The sequence below is a fragment of the Perca fluviatilis genome, chromosome 9 (assembly GCF_010015445.1).
Source record: "Perca fluviatilis chromosome 9, GENO_Pfluv_1.0, whole genome shotgun sequence".
In the NCBI taxonomy this organism is placed as follows: Eukaryota; Metazoa; Chordata; class Actinopteri; order Perciformes; family Percidae; genus Perca; species Perca fluviatilis.
In genome coordinates, this window is record NC_053120.1 from 26,187,344 (window position 1) to 26,201,994 (window position 14,651).

The window sequence follows — 14,651 nt, forward strand, 5'->3', positions numbered from 1 at the left end:
AGGTAAACATGGAGAGGAAACACATCCTGCATTTATTCTGCCATCTATTTCTCCCATGCAGTCTCTGTATGAGACATGGTTCATCGCTCTCTACACTGTCCTCTACACAGCGGCCCCGATTATGTGTGTGGCCTTCTTTGAACAGGTGACAGTTGAAGAGATGGATGTTTTTATGAATAAAAAAAATAATAATAAAATAAAAAAATAAAATTATATTATATTATTGATATTATTTGACATATTTACGTTCTAAATCATAATAGTTCATCCTGTGTGTTTGTGTTGTAGGACGTGAATGCAGACAGCAGCCTGAAATGGCCAGAGCTGTACAAGTCTGGACCGAGACAGGAGCTCTCCAGCCCTCTCATGCTGTTCTTATCACTCCTGTACGCTGTCTACTCATCGCTTGTTCTCTTCTTCATCCCGTTTGGAGTCTATTACAACACAGACTACGACCTCCAGACCATGGCAGTCACTGTCGCCATGGCAGCCACCTTCACTGCCACCGTTGAGGTCAGGCTCGCACTTTTCATAGATGCAAGTGAACCACAGAAACTTGTAATCCAATTTTTTTTTAAATGAACTATTGAACTATGGATGTCATAATGTGACGTTATTGCATCTTATGCAATGAACACATCTGTAGACAACTGTAATATTTTCTGGAAACTCTATACTACTCTAACATATTCAGAAAAAAATGTAACCTTGAAAAATGTGTTTCGTAATTTAAAATTTACAGAATCTACTTTAAAACTGCAGCTGGATCCAGCCAAGAAGGAGGACTGTTATCATGACAATTAAAATTATTATATTGTTATGAATGATCAGTTGCTTAGTTATTGAACTCAGAAGAAAATGTATCTGTATTGATGAGGTATTGGATGATGAGCAACAACAGTGTACAGTGTGAAGCAATTCAACATCCCAGCATGATTTGGTAACCTGAACAGTAAATACAGCTGTGGGCGCCAATGAACTAATCAGAAGGCCAGTTGGCAGAAGGCTGTATGTCCAGATGTACCACTCTCCTCTGATTGCAGTGTTTGTGTTCTTCTTTCAGATCACGCTACTGACCAGATACTGGACGAAGTTCAATGTAGCATTTGTGTGCATCTCTGTGGTGTTTTTCTTCATCTGTAGCAGGATCACACAAAGCACCCGCCTGTTTGAGAGATCACCCAGCGACTATTTCTTTATCGGTACACGTCTGCTCTTATCGGCGCAAGGCGCCTACTCTATCCGTTTCTGTCACTTGAATGTTTTTGCTCCCGGCTGTGGTCATTTTAACATCCATTACTGCAGAAACCGCTGGACTTGATTCACACGGAGACAAATCATTTCAAAAGAATTGTCAACAAAAACATACAGCCAAACACGCAAGAAGAAATGTCCATTTTAATGATTATCCAATGTTGATCTAATGATCGGTCATCATGTTTGATTGCTCTGTGTGTGCTTTTCATCAGGTGCGTCTGAAAGGGCCTTCATCGATCCACTTGTGTGGCTCGCAGCTCTGTTCACCACCTGGACGGCTGTTCTGCCCTCAGTGACCGCCCTTGCTATCAATGTTATCCTCACCATGCATGACAAACACAAGGTGAGACGTCTGAATGAAAATGGAAAAAAATGGAAATCTAGACATTTTGCGGTCACCTGGATGTTAATAAAAACATTATCCATTTATTGGGGGGGGGGACACAGCAGGTTAGCAAACTATTGAAGACCGTTCCATTCAGTAACGTAATATATTTTTCTCAGTGATAATTCTCCAGTTGTGTGCATCCTACTGAGTTCTGACAGGAACATGTGCTCACTGCTGTTGGCATGTTAAAAAAAAAACATTGACTTGAGGAAAAACTTTATATGATACTGAGTTTGGTTGCCATTTTATGTTATTTTGGAGCTGTAAGAAGACTGAGCTTTTGTACCTTGTCTGTGTGAGTTTCTTTCCCATTCACCAAGTTATGGAGGTTTCATTACTATAAATAAAAGCATAAACAGTTGTAATGGTCACTAATGCTAACCTGGCTGTGATGTACAGGTCCACAGTGCGTCTCTTCAGCCAGTGGAGCTGAGGTCAAAGTTGAGAAGGGGAACGTCCCTTCGCCGCTCCTCTTACGCCCTCTCTCAGGGAGCTGGGCCTGGACGCCTCATCACTTCAGGGACCTGCATCCGCAGCACAGTGCCGACGGTGGATGAGAAGGTGACTGAAAGTGAAAACTCCACTGACTCACAAGTCCAAATTCACATGAAGGACAATAGCCATGTACCAAATGGCACATGAATAATGATAATGATGAATTTAAGGTTTTAATATGAGAAAATATTTGATTATATAGATTGTTACTGCAACATAGAATTGAAAAGAAGATTTGCGTGTTTGCACCTAAAACATGTTTTTGTGGGCAGTTCTTAGTAGCTAGAGTCTGCACTCATCTTTTGTATTGCTACCATTTTCACACAATAAAGTACAGCATATGATATACAAAATACAATATGTACTATAAATCTTGTTTATTGTCTTTACATGAACTACCTAGGTCCGTGTACTTTTTCGTTCATTCGATTTTCATTTCATAAACCGGTATTAAAAAACAAAAAAACGAATGGTTATTTGATTTTCGTTTAAAAACACGACATTTGAAATTGAAATACAATGCGTTTTTTCTTTTTCATTGTCGAAATGGGATGGGAGAAATTTAAAATATGCTGTGATTTTCATTTTCTATTTTATATAACAAAAATAAAATCACTCAAAAACAGAAACGAAAAAAGGCTTGTTTTTTCATATTCAGAGACCGGATGTTGTCATTTCCAAGGCAACAGCGCCAGCCTAGCCTACCAGTGTTCAGCCCAGGCCAAAATTACTTTGGAAACCTAGCTATACTCTTGATAATCCTTGGGGGGAATTTTATTTCATAATGTCACATGTATTTATTACCCTCTCTCCCTGCCTCCCTGTCTCTACCCGCCGCAGGCAACTTCGCCCGAAGAGAGTCGAACCAGCGGAGCAAATAGACTTTCGGTTCACGGCTGTAACGTTACCGTTACGCCACCGTTAACAATCCCAGCAAACGTTCTGTTGCTGCCGTTAAGCTTGCTGATCTGGCAGAGAGTCACCGGGGGTTCGGGATCAGATCATGGGGATCAGACCTCCGGTGCTGGGTCTAGCTAATATTCTAATATTAGCTGCTGCTGCAGCTAGCTAGCAGGTAGCCACCAGCCCTGTGACCTCGGTCCTCGCGGTTCGCTCCCCGGGACTGACTCAGCTGGCGTTACCCGCTCTATGATCAATGAGCAATGATCAAGGATTACCAAATTTCTCTCTCATATTGCTCCTCATAACCACTGAAAAACAAAAAAATCTAACCCAAAGTACAATTATTATGGACGTTAGCTGACATTAAGGGTTTCTGCTTCATTAAGGGAAATTGTAAGGAAAAAGCTTAACGTGGTTAACCATTAAGCTTTTTCACGTTAAGCGATTTTTTGATCACTGTTTATAAACAGTGATCAAAAAATCTAACCCAAAGTCGTTATGGAAGTTATCTGACTGATAACTGACTGATATTTGATTGATCATTGTTTAGGTACATTAAAGTTAAGCTTTTTCACGTTAAGCGTTTTAGAATGTCCCTGCTGCTGCTGAGGGAATCTGTAGCCTAACTTCCGTTTTTTGCCCCCCTTTACATAAATATACATATGGCTATGAAATAGATCATGAAATACAGGCTTTAGTCATAATAGTTCAATAGCCTAAATACATGTATGTTTTACTATGTATTTCGAGGGACTTTTATTTATTCCATCTATTTATATGCACGTTATATTTAAAGGAAGTTTGGTTATCTCACAGACTCAGACTAAAAGCAGCAGCAAGCCTGCCTGACATCAGTGCATCATAGCATATCACTATCTGCAAATAAAATAAAATATGAATAAATCACGAGCGCGGCAGATTCCCAGCTCAGCTAGAGCGGGTAACGCAGCTCTGCAGACGGACCAGAGTCTGTCAGCACCGGGGAGCGAACCACGGGGACCGAGGTCACAGGGCTGGTGGCTATCTGCTAGCTAGCTGCAGCAGCAGCTAATATTAGAATAGACCCAGCACCGGAGGTCTGATCCCCATGATCTGATCCCGAACCGCCGGTGACTCTCTTCCAAAGTAATTTTAGCCTGGGCTGAAAGCAACACTGGTAGGCTAGGCTGGCGCTGTTGCCTTGGAAATGACAACATCCGGTCTCTGAATATGAAAAAACAAACCTTTTTTCATTCCTATTTCCGAGTGATTTTATTTTTGTTATATGAAATAGAAAATGAAAATCACAGCATATTTTTAATTTCTCCCATCCCCTTTTGACCATGAAAAGGAAAAAAATGCCTTGTATTTCGATTTCAATTGTTGTATTTTAAAACGAAAATCAAATAACCATTCGTTTTTTGTTTTTTAAGTCTGATTATGAAATGAAAATCGAATGAACGAAAAAGTACACGGACCTACCTACCTCCATATGAATATCTCTGGTCTTTGTTGTTTGAGACTGTTGTGGTAAAAATCTAATTTCCATCTGCTGGGGTCGCAGGGGATTTCCTTTTTGAAGATCAAACCAAACACAATAATGCGACACCACCGCTTTGTTTTACAATTGTTTTTATTTGTTAATTTATTTCAAAACACGCAATTTTACCCATATTATCCTTTTAAGTTTTTATTTTTCTGTAACAGTTATTACTCAGATTTTTTTCCTTCACAAAAGTCTCAACAAGAGTGAAACTAAAAGTCCTCCACAGGCTCTCCGGCTTCTGCAGTGGGAGGAGGGAAAAGAGGCTTTCTGACCAGACGTCGTTGTTTCTGTGTGGGTGGAAGTGTGTGTGTGGGATTTTACACCATGGTATGTTTATGCATGTATATACAGTATGTACGTAGGTGTGTGTTTTAAGTGCAATAGGAGGAATGTCCACATGGCCGGTTTATCACAGGACCCGTAGAGCAGCCCAGAGAGCTGAACCTTGTCTTCTAGGTTTGGTAGCCAGATTGTCATACCTCTGATTTTATCTTTGGTTTCCGCAAACACTCTCAAAAGGCAGACTCACCCTCTCCAGCATGTGCCTGTGTCTGTTTGTGTGTCTGTCTGTCCGAGTGCAATATAAGCCACCGTCTCCAGACGACTTTGTAAACTTAGGTAAGTACAATGTAAGTGTCTTTGCATTGATTGTGGCCCTTCCTTGGCTCTGGGGACAAAGACAGTCGAACATTGTAGAGCAATGGAGCCATGAGCGGGGAGGGTCAGCTTGCAAACATCAACATGGACTCCATTTTGATGTCAATGGCAGTTTGGGGCATTCATGTAAAGCTGTGTGACATCAGTCGGGTCAAACATGGGGCGCTGTAGTGCTCTCCTCTCCCCAGCCACTCTCTACTGTATACTGAGTGACTGGGGATTCTCCAGCCACTCTGGGCTCAGGGGAGAAGGGGGGCGGAATGGGGAAATGGTTGTGGAGGTCAAAGTGTGAGCGGGAGTGTTGTAATGTTGAGGGGTTGTACACTCTGACCCAGCAGCAACGATTAAGATTGGGGGGGTCAGGTGTTTGCATAGTTCTCTGTGCAAAAGCCACCAACCGGAGCCATTTTTATTCCTCGCGGCTGGTTACATCATCATTAGATTAGCAAGAAATTGTGGCAGGTGATGGGGAAATATGGTCTTTGCACTAAGCTCTTGTTCTCTACTCCTGCAGTGCACTACATTGTGGCAGTAGGGGGTGCAGGAGGGTGTAAGGTGACAGAGGATGAGGAGGAATTTAAAATGAGTTTTGGTTTGGAGTGCTGTTTTGGAGAATCATGTCGAGCTTGAACACTGATGGGATGGAAGATGGATGTTTTGGAGAGCGGAGGGGTGATGGGGGGGGTAGTCGTTTGGCAGTCGGGCACTACAGCTCGTCACAATTCTGAGAGCCTCTTTTCCCTTGATTTTGTTCTTCCGTCCTCCCCTTCCTCCTCCCCACTGGCCTGCCCTCTCTCTACCTTTTTTTCTTGTTTTGAAACTGATTGTCTTCTACCATCACAAAGACACTTGGTTCTGATTGATTAACAGGTAACAGAAGAGGGAGAGCACAGTGTGACTGGGGGTGTCTACATCAGTCCCATTGGCAACATTCGATCCCACGGTGAAATGACACACACATATGCTGTTTGACAGTAAATGCTGACGACATTTCGGTGTTGGATTATCAGTTGCCAAACGGTACTGCGGTTGGTTGGTCGTCAGTCGATAAGAAATGGTTTTTCAAATTTTCGCATGACAAATATTGCAACCCATAGTAAAGGAACATAAAAAAGAAACACTTTGTCTTCCACATAGGTACAAATGAACACACATTCACATATTGAAGAAAAGCATGTAGACAGACATACAGGTATATTCAAGGCCGCTCGGGCCTGTGTGTGTCCCTCTGATTAACTCCAAGTAAACAGCCCGTCTTTGGAAAAGCAAGACACACATTTCAGGACCCGAGTGAGGACCACAAGCTGAGGAATGAAGATTGAATGCTATTGATTGGGAGGAGAGGAGTTTGACCTCCCCCAGCACACACTGCCCCCTACTGTCTGGATTTATATACATCAAAGAAACATGGGGGAAAAGGGAAGGGTTGCAACAACACATGCACACAACCAGTGAATCCAACAGTGACGGAAATTCTAAAAACAAGTACCCCTCCAATGCCTAAAACCCAAATCCTCCCACCCTTTTTTGTTGTTTTGATAACCAAAATATCCCCCACCCCTTCTCTCTCCCCCCGCCCACTCCCAAGTCTTTCCATCCTCCTCCTCTCCCCACAAAATCACAGGTCATTCCTGTTGGTTTCTATACAGTTATACAATATCCATGCACAAAAGAAAAAAACGCACCTTCTTTTCAATAGGAGGTGCTGGTTTTTAATATTCTAAGAACATCAGGAGCACTTGAACACACCCAGGAACCTTCAAAAGTAACTGTGAAATTGTTTTTTTTGTTTGTTTTTTTTTCAGAGAAAAGACAACTTAAAGGCAGAAGAAAGCTCACAATGGGTAAAAGGTTATAACTCCTTTGGTTTAACATCAATTTTTTGGTTAAGAATTCAGCCCAAATCATGTTCTTGTCATTCCTTTCTTTTTGTTGTTGTTATTCTCCTTTAAACGTACCCGCCTTGGACAGAGCTTTGAACTAAACATCTGAAGTGAGTAGCTCTTGCCCCTCTCTCTCTATTCCAGCCTTCTCTTCTGTCTCTTCTTTTCTCATGTAACCCTTCACAGAAACATTCACAATGTCTTTTCCTTTATGAAAACAGTAAGTACATGCCGTAGCAAAAACAAACGAGAGAACGTACGAGAAAAATGAGCAAACAAATAAAAGGAATTTAACAGTATAAAGCTTCAAGTCACAAGTTCCAAAACTAACTATCATAGTATCATAGTTTCATAATCATTATTATCATTAGCAGTATTATTTTCAGTCTAAATTACATAAAGTTTACATGAAAGGTTTTTGAGGTATTTCAGAATTAATTGTCAACACACGCCTACCGGGTCTTAGCACTAGCCAGGGGGAGAGGTCGACTGGACAGACAAGGTGGAGGGAGGAGAGAATTTGTCTATAAGCTGTCAGTGAGCCTTCCACACTTTTCTAGTGCAGCCTCTGTGCTTGCACGCAGTGGAGAGATAGAGAGACAACAAGTGGCAAGATTTTACAACTACAGCCCTGCGAGCGCTTAGAGACCTCTGCCATTGTACCCCCCTCTTTCTCTGTTACACAAAAATATCTCTGATGCGAGAGAGGTAAAGTGGCTGAGAGTCTAAGCACACCGGGCACAGAAAGAAATAAAAAACATAAAGGCTGTGAGCTACTAGAAGATCAACGATACAGTAACAAAGACTCTGACAGATTAAGGAGTAACATATAATTTTGTTGCAAATAAATAGTGTATAGAAAATGTTTTATAGACTTTCTACATGATAAAGTGCTTGTATTCTAGAGTATCAAGATGGAAAGTCAATATGTGAGAAAATGCTGACACAGCCCCCACTCTGTGTCCCTCTCTTCTGCCCCCCTTTCTGTCCATCCAATTATGGGTGTGTTGTCTTGAATGTGAGTGCATGTTTGTAAATGGGTGTGCAGTTATATGCGTGTGTGTGTGTGTGTGTGTGTGTCTCCAGTGCAGTCCCACCCGTGGTTGAAGGGAAAAGGCACTCAACTCTATCTGCAAGGCAGCCACCTCCTCCTATGTGGCCCGATGCAGTCTGACTGCACTGTTTGTGTGTGTGAGATATCAGTGTGTCTGACAGTTTTGAGTAAAGAGGGGGGGCTTTTTTGTTGTTGTTTTTTTTTTTTTTTTTGGTTTGTGTCCCCCTAGGCAGTTTGGGACCGGTAGGCTGCAGTATCTTTGGTATTAGTGGCGGTTTCACAAACCACTCAGCTTAGTGAGGTAGCCACATTGGTTCTCACTACAAACAAATGTCATTTTGTCAGCCTAACATCTAGAGCTGAATCTAGCTATTTACCTATGCTCACTGAACTGTATACCACAAATCGATTTTAGCTCATCATCCTTTGGCGACGTAAACTCACTGCTTACAGCAACGTGAAGTTAGTCAGTACCTCTCAATCAGCTCCTCTACAATCACCAGCTCTTATCTAATCTGCACCGCTAATCTGACTACATTGTTAGAAATGCTACAGTTGCATCTTAAGACCATACAGATAACAATTGAGTCCCGAGCATCACCCCCACCCGCCCTCTAATAAAACATAATTAATCAGCCAGGACATTTGGAGGTCTTGTTTTGTCCCCCTCCATTTTACCCCAGTCTTTGGGCTCAGCGTAAAGGGGGCTGAGGGTACTACAGTTCTGACATTAAAATGCCAAAAGAGAGAGAGCGTCCATCATTTATTCTTCTCTTCAGCAGCTCCCTGTTTTTCTTTTTCTTCTTTGTCACGGTAAATGTCTCTTCCGAGTCTATATTCACATAGAATGCAAAAAAAAAAAAAATTCCTTTATTGGCCTCGATCCTTGCATCCCTCTTCTTTTCCTTTTAAAAAGTCCTTCCTTTTTGTTTTTGATTTATCAACAAGGTGCCTTACTTATGCACAACAGAGCACAATAGTAACAAGAAATAGAAACTTTGTGTCTATGGTACTAATTAAATACCCGCATCAATATAGAGAGGAAGAGAGAAAGAGAGGGGGGTTAGAGGGACAGAGGAGGTAGAGAACCAAAGATAGAATGAGAGATTTTTTTCTTCTGCTTCAAAAATGTGTCCAGTTATGTGTTGGAGACATTTTCTTTTGTATTTGAAACACATACTGTATGTGTGGTATCTTTGTCATTTGAGGTTTGGTTATTGTATGCCTTAAAATCTGATTCTTTTTTTTCATTTTTTTACTAAAAAAGTATATTTTAATTCAGATAAAAGCTGATTGTTGGCTGCTATGGCACACACCGCCCGTCATCAGTGGGGCGCACTGTAGCTGTGTGTGAACCCTAGTACCATATTCTCTGATTCGCATTAAGGCAGTAAGCATTGGCACTAATTATTGTAGCATTTTGACAGCTGAGTGTGGTGGTTAGCTTTGGGTTAGCTACTGATAACCCTTGTGTGGGAATAACCAGGAGATTTGGTTTGAATCACATCTGTTGAGAGCATATTTTTGCAAACAGATGGGATGGAAGAATGGAAGAATGATTTGACAAAATATCAAGCCTCCCAAAATAATATAAATTAAAACTCCATTACACCTCACATGTGTCTGTCTCAGTAAGCTTTTCTGTTACTTTTTACTCTGTTGTACTTTTCTGTCCCGTCGTTGTGTAATTTCTGCACTTGTATTTTGTGGATTCTTGAAGATTTGGATTGGCTAAATAAATCCCTGCCTTTGCTAAATCCCTGCGTTTTCAGCATTTAGTTTAACCATCCCCCTCTTTCGGCCTCACCGGTGCTGGTTGGATGAGGAACAACAATAGGATAATGGTTAGCTATTGATCTGCCTTCAAAGAGCTGTGAGGGCCTGAATGTGTTGTGCCATGACTTCTCCTCAGCATCTAGTGGCTCTTCCCTCCCTCTCCTCCACTCTGAGCCCCATTGCTCTGTTGGATACAGGTCTCTGCTATCGACAGCAGGGGGCACTGTTGCTCTGCCAGCACAGGCGGGACCTGGGAGGGAGAGGTGTGCTGCTGCTGCTGCTGCTGCTGGCTGTTATGAGGCCTTTGTGTCCCCATCTCCAGTGGGTTCCATGTGCTCCTCTTACATTCTGCTTTTCATATGCAGCTGTAATGTAGTTGGCTGGATGCCCGAGCGTGTTGTTGTCGCTTGGTTTTCAGTTATTGATCAGAGGAAAAGCTCCCAGCAGAACAAAGAGCATGTCCAGACATCTCACCCGCCTCTCCTGTTGGTCACAGAAACACAGACTCTAGGCTCAGGCAAGAGTAACAATGACACGTCTCCCTACAGGCCTCCAACATCTGCGCAAAAAATATAGACCTGGGCCTGGAAGACCTGAGTATCTACTGCCGAGCATCTTGAGTTTCACCTTCAGGAGGGGTCAAGGCCCCGCTCTCTCTGTCTGCATCGATTCATTTTTCAATTCATTAGTTTGCCGTATGATCAGGCTGAGCTGCTCTCTGAAATGGCTGGCCATCAGGGAATACCTTTGGTCGAGGAATGAAGGAGACTACAGGAGAGGGGGGAGGTAGAGGCGGAGAATTGGAAAGCCTTGTTGTTTTTTTCATAAGCTGCGTTGTTTTCTTTATGACGGCCTTGTGTGAGCAGGATGGGGCTTGGATAATAAGGCTATGTGCTGTTCTGTTGTCAGATTTATTGCCGTTCTTTCGCCCTTGTTGCTTCCGTGTGCCGGCATAGAGGGGATGAGAGAGAGAGACTAAAGAGGCAGACACAAAGGAGGTGAGTCGGAAGAAAAATCAAAATCAGTGGCTACTGGGGTGGTGGAAGGAGGCTGGCAATATGTCTGATACCGTCCAACAAAAACATCAAATCTTTGGTGTCTCTTTACTTTGTCAGATGTCTTAAAAATGTTCTTTCAAAAAAGACAGAATCAATGATTGTCCTTATGTGAGTAATGCAGAGTGGACCTGACTTCACAATTCACCTTTTTAGATTATGCTTGTTTCAGGTGAGAGCTTGAAATCCTGACTGACAAAAAAGATGATTGCATGGCACAAAGGATTTTTTTGGGCAGAGGACACATTCAGACGGCCCAGACCAGGTAGGGTTGTTATAGACAGGTTTCACAGGCACTTTTCCATGTTGCCTGTTGTTCCAACCAGTTCCCCAGCCCTCTGAAGGTCCTCTCCTCCTCTCAGGCCTTGGAGAAGGTGGTGGCAGACGTGCCCGGCTGCCCGGGGCTGGCACCATGGTCATCGTGCCAGCGGTCCACGCAGCGGCGGCGCGCATTCATAAAAAAGTTGCTGACGGTGCTGAGCTCCAGGCCGAGCTGCTGGGAGATGGTGATCTGCATTTCCTTGGATGGACGCTTGTTCTCCTTGAAGATGGCGATGAGTGTGCGCCGCTGCAGGTCAGTGAAGACCAGACGCTGTTTCTTGGGCGTCGTGTTGCGGTCCTTGTGTTGCTCCTGTTCTTTGCGCTTGCAGGCTTGGTGTGGATGGCAGCGGTGGGAGGGATGGGGATGAGAGTGGGAGGCAAAGAGGGGAAAGAGAACACAAATCAAGGTAAATATACAAAAGTGATTATTTTCATGATCAGATGGCAAAGACAGAAGGTGGAGGGAAGTAAAGTAACTAAATGTATCATAAGCCAATACTTAAACACATAAAAACTAGTTTATACACCAGTAGATTCTACAGCTCCATCTCTATTGCCGTATTAAAGTTGATTTAAAGCTAATCCATGCCTCCTGCCCAGTGGGAATATTCCTTCCATCCTGCAGAGTGCAGACAGGGAGCCAGCCTGCGGTGAGAGAAAGATGGGGTGAGGAGGGGGTGGAGGGATTGGTACTGGCTGTTGCCTGCTAGCTGGAGACACTGCTGTTTGATTCAATATTAATGCAGTTTGAGTCGCAATGGGGGACTGAGTGACTGTTGCACAAAAGTAAGCAGTTTGTGTGCAAGTGTGTGTGTGGGGAAATGAGAGAGAGGAGGGGCAGACGCAGGCAAAGAAAAGGTTGGAGAGAAAAGAACTGAAAAGGTGGAGGAGTAAGACAAAGTGTGTGTGTGTGTGTGTGTGTGTGTGTGTGTGTGTGTGTGTGTGTGTGTGTGTGTGTGTATTAGAGCTAAAGAGAGGAGCTGAGAAGAGGAGGGAGGGGCAACGAGTGAAGGAGAACGAGAGATATTGACCGACTTTGCTGTAGGAATTGGGGGGTTCTCTGTAGGGACTGAGGTCAGAATCCCCCCCCAGCAGGTCTACAGTCTGCTACTTCAAACAGAGCCCACTGGAGCCCACTCTATTGAGCTCTGAGAGGGTATTTATAACCCATCTACCCCCCACCCCCCACCCACCCCTCCCCAAACACAAACACTCGAGAGGTGCATGTACCGGCTGCTATGAGCCCCTTCCCATACACAGAGCAATTTTCAAAAGAAAACACACCGAGTGTAGTCTCTCACATTTGGGAGGGGGGTGGTGGTGGGGTTGTAGGCAGCGAACACAGAATGTAATAGTTAATAGAATGTTGCATTGTGGGTAAGTGTGTTGTAACTCAAAGAATTCGTAGGAGGCGGGTGGAAAGCAGCAGACAGGTGCAGGGTAAAAAAAAGGCAGAAACGGCGCGCCCAGAGATTGTGTGTGCGTGCATGCATGCATGCGCACGTGCGTGCGTGCGTGCTTAAGGCACCACCTCTGCAGCCACATGTTCCCCTGCTGACTGAGGATCGAATCCTGCCAGAACGGACTGTGTGTCCCTCTCAGCTTCCCTACTGTCTCAATAAAATGCGAGCAAATTGGAGAGAGAAAGAGAGAGAAAGATAGAATCCCTGTGTGGTCTCCACCTGCTGCCATTGGTATTGTCTGATACTTTCATACTCACCTTCAATAATGTCTTACTCTCATGCTGTGTGTGTGTGTGTGTGTGTGTGTGTGTGTGTGTGTGTGTGTGTGTGTGTGTGTGTGTGTGTGTGTGTGTGTGTGTGTGTGTGTGTGTGTGTGTGTGTGTGTGTGTGTGTGTGTGTTGGGGGAGGCTGTGATTATGCTGAAGTGGCTGGAGCCAAGCAGTGGCGCTGTGTGTCTAATTACAGTGGAACAGAGCCCATTGATCAGCCATTGCAGTCCAATCTGTTTACTACAGATGTCTAACCTGCACACAAGCCCATCCATCATATTCATATTTCACATCAACACTGACGCTATATACATCACACACACGCTAATATGCCACACACAAATTTGTCTTAATGCATGCTTGTACGTACAGAATGTATATCATCATATATATTTTTGATCTATTATCGGGTTAAGGGTATTCATGAGGAAGAGGAGAAGGATGATGTAATTTTATCATTTGGAGTTGAGCTGAAATATTCCCATTGTCTCAGTGAGTTACAGTAGGTCTCAGCAGATGCTACAGGACGAGCAGGACAGGCCATTAAAGCTGCGAGGAGTCACAAAGATTTAGTTAGGAATGCCTGCTTTCACTACAACGGTAATAACTTGAAGGACTTTATAACCCTGAACACGCATGTCTTCAAGTGACACGAACCTACCGAGCAAGATATTAGCCAACATTTTCAGGGAGAAGCGTTTGCAAGCCGACTCATATGATGGCTTTATTAGAAAAGATATGTATTTGTTATTCATCACTGTGACTACATCATCTTTGAAAACACATTCTGGTCTGAGTCAACCACAAAGACATGTTTATAATTAGTTTTATTTTTACAGTTTACACGGGGAATACTTTTTTTTTTTTAAGCATTCAAAGGTAAGGTTTTTATCAAATGCATGTTTCTAAAATATATAGTGTGAATTGTTATGATCAATTAACTACTAATAAACCAGACACTGACTAGATAAGTGTCACACACACACACACACACACACACACACACACACACATACTGTATATATATATATATATATATAATGCAGCCAACCTTGCCAGTGTCAGAAGAGATTAAATTGAACCAGAAATTAAAGCCTCTGAGGTCACATAGTTTTCCTCAGTGGTGAAAATCCATCCCAGCACTTAACTGCAGTCTAATTGAAAGTTTATAATGAGGTATTCCAAAGCAAAACTAATACACACTCTAGTTGAACTGGTAACCAATATATTAAGCTGACGAAAACAGAACATCTGCATCCATGAACCAAAACCAGCTGAGCAACAAACACATGCTTTAGGTAGTAAAACTAAAATGGTTGAAATGTGCAGCCAGTTATTTATTTATTTTTTTTTTTTAACCATTTCTTCAACAAGAAAGCCAGTCTACCTAATTTTTTAACTGTAGAAAAATCTTGTTTACGTTTGCGAACAGGATTTTAGAAATGTCCACATGTGAAGGATGCTCCGCCTGTTCCACGTGTAGGGACTTGCACTGCATAAGCTCCCCACAGGCCGAGGTGGATCTACCACTTCTACTCAGCAAAGACGTGCCATCCCCTCTGGCTACAACTTGTGTGGAAGAGGATTCGTCTCCCAGCAGGACAA

The 14,651-nt window shown here is 43.0% G+C and overlaps 2 protein-coding genes across 4 annotated transcripts in view; one reads left to right on the top strand and one right to left on the bottom strand.

Moving 5' to 3' along the window:
* Positions 1-2,579, top strand: part of atp8b3 (ATPase phospholipid transporting 8B3) — a 46,036-nt gene extending 43,457 nt beyond the window's left edge. For both annotated transcript variants that reach the window (XM_039811849.1, XM_039811850.1), the window contains 5 exons: positions 62-145; positions 289-513; positions 1,064-1,202; positions 1,470-1,600; positions 2,045-2,579. In XM_039811849.1, coding sequence (XP_039667783.1) covers positions 62-145; positions 289-513; positions 1,064-1,202; positions 1,470-1,600; positions 2,045-2,287 — 822 coding nt within the window. In that variant the 3' untranslated portion in view covers positions 2,288-2,579. The remainder of the gene's footprint in view (positions 1-61; positions 146-288; positions 514-1,063; positions 1,203-1,469; positions 1,601-2,044) is intronic.
* Positions 2,580-6,814: 4,235 nt separating this feature from the next.
* Positions 6,815-14,651, bottom strand: part of onecut3a (one cut homeobox 3a) — a 21,250-nt gene continuing 13,413 nt past the window's right edge. Inside the window, exon 2 of one of the 2 annotated variants that reach the window (XM_039811851.1) lies at positions 6,815-11,644. In XM_039811851.1, coding sequence (XP_039667785.1) covers positions 11,352-11,644 — 293 coding nt within the window. In that variant the 3' untranslated portion in view covers positions 6,815-11,351. Of the gene's footprint in view, positions 11,659-14,651 lie in introns of both variants that reach the window. The other variant, XM_039811852.1, reaches the window with a different exon arrangement.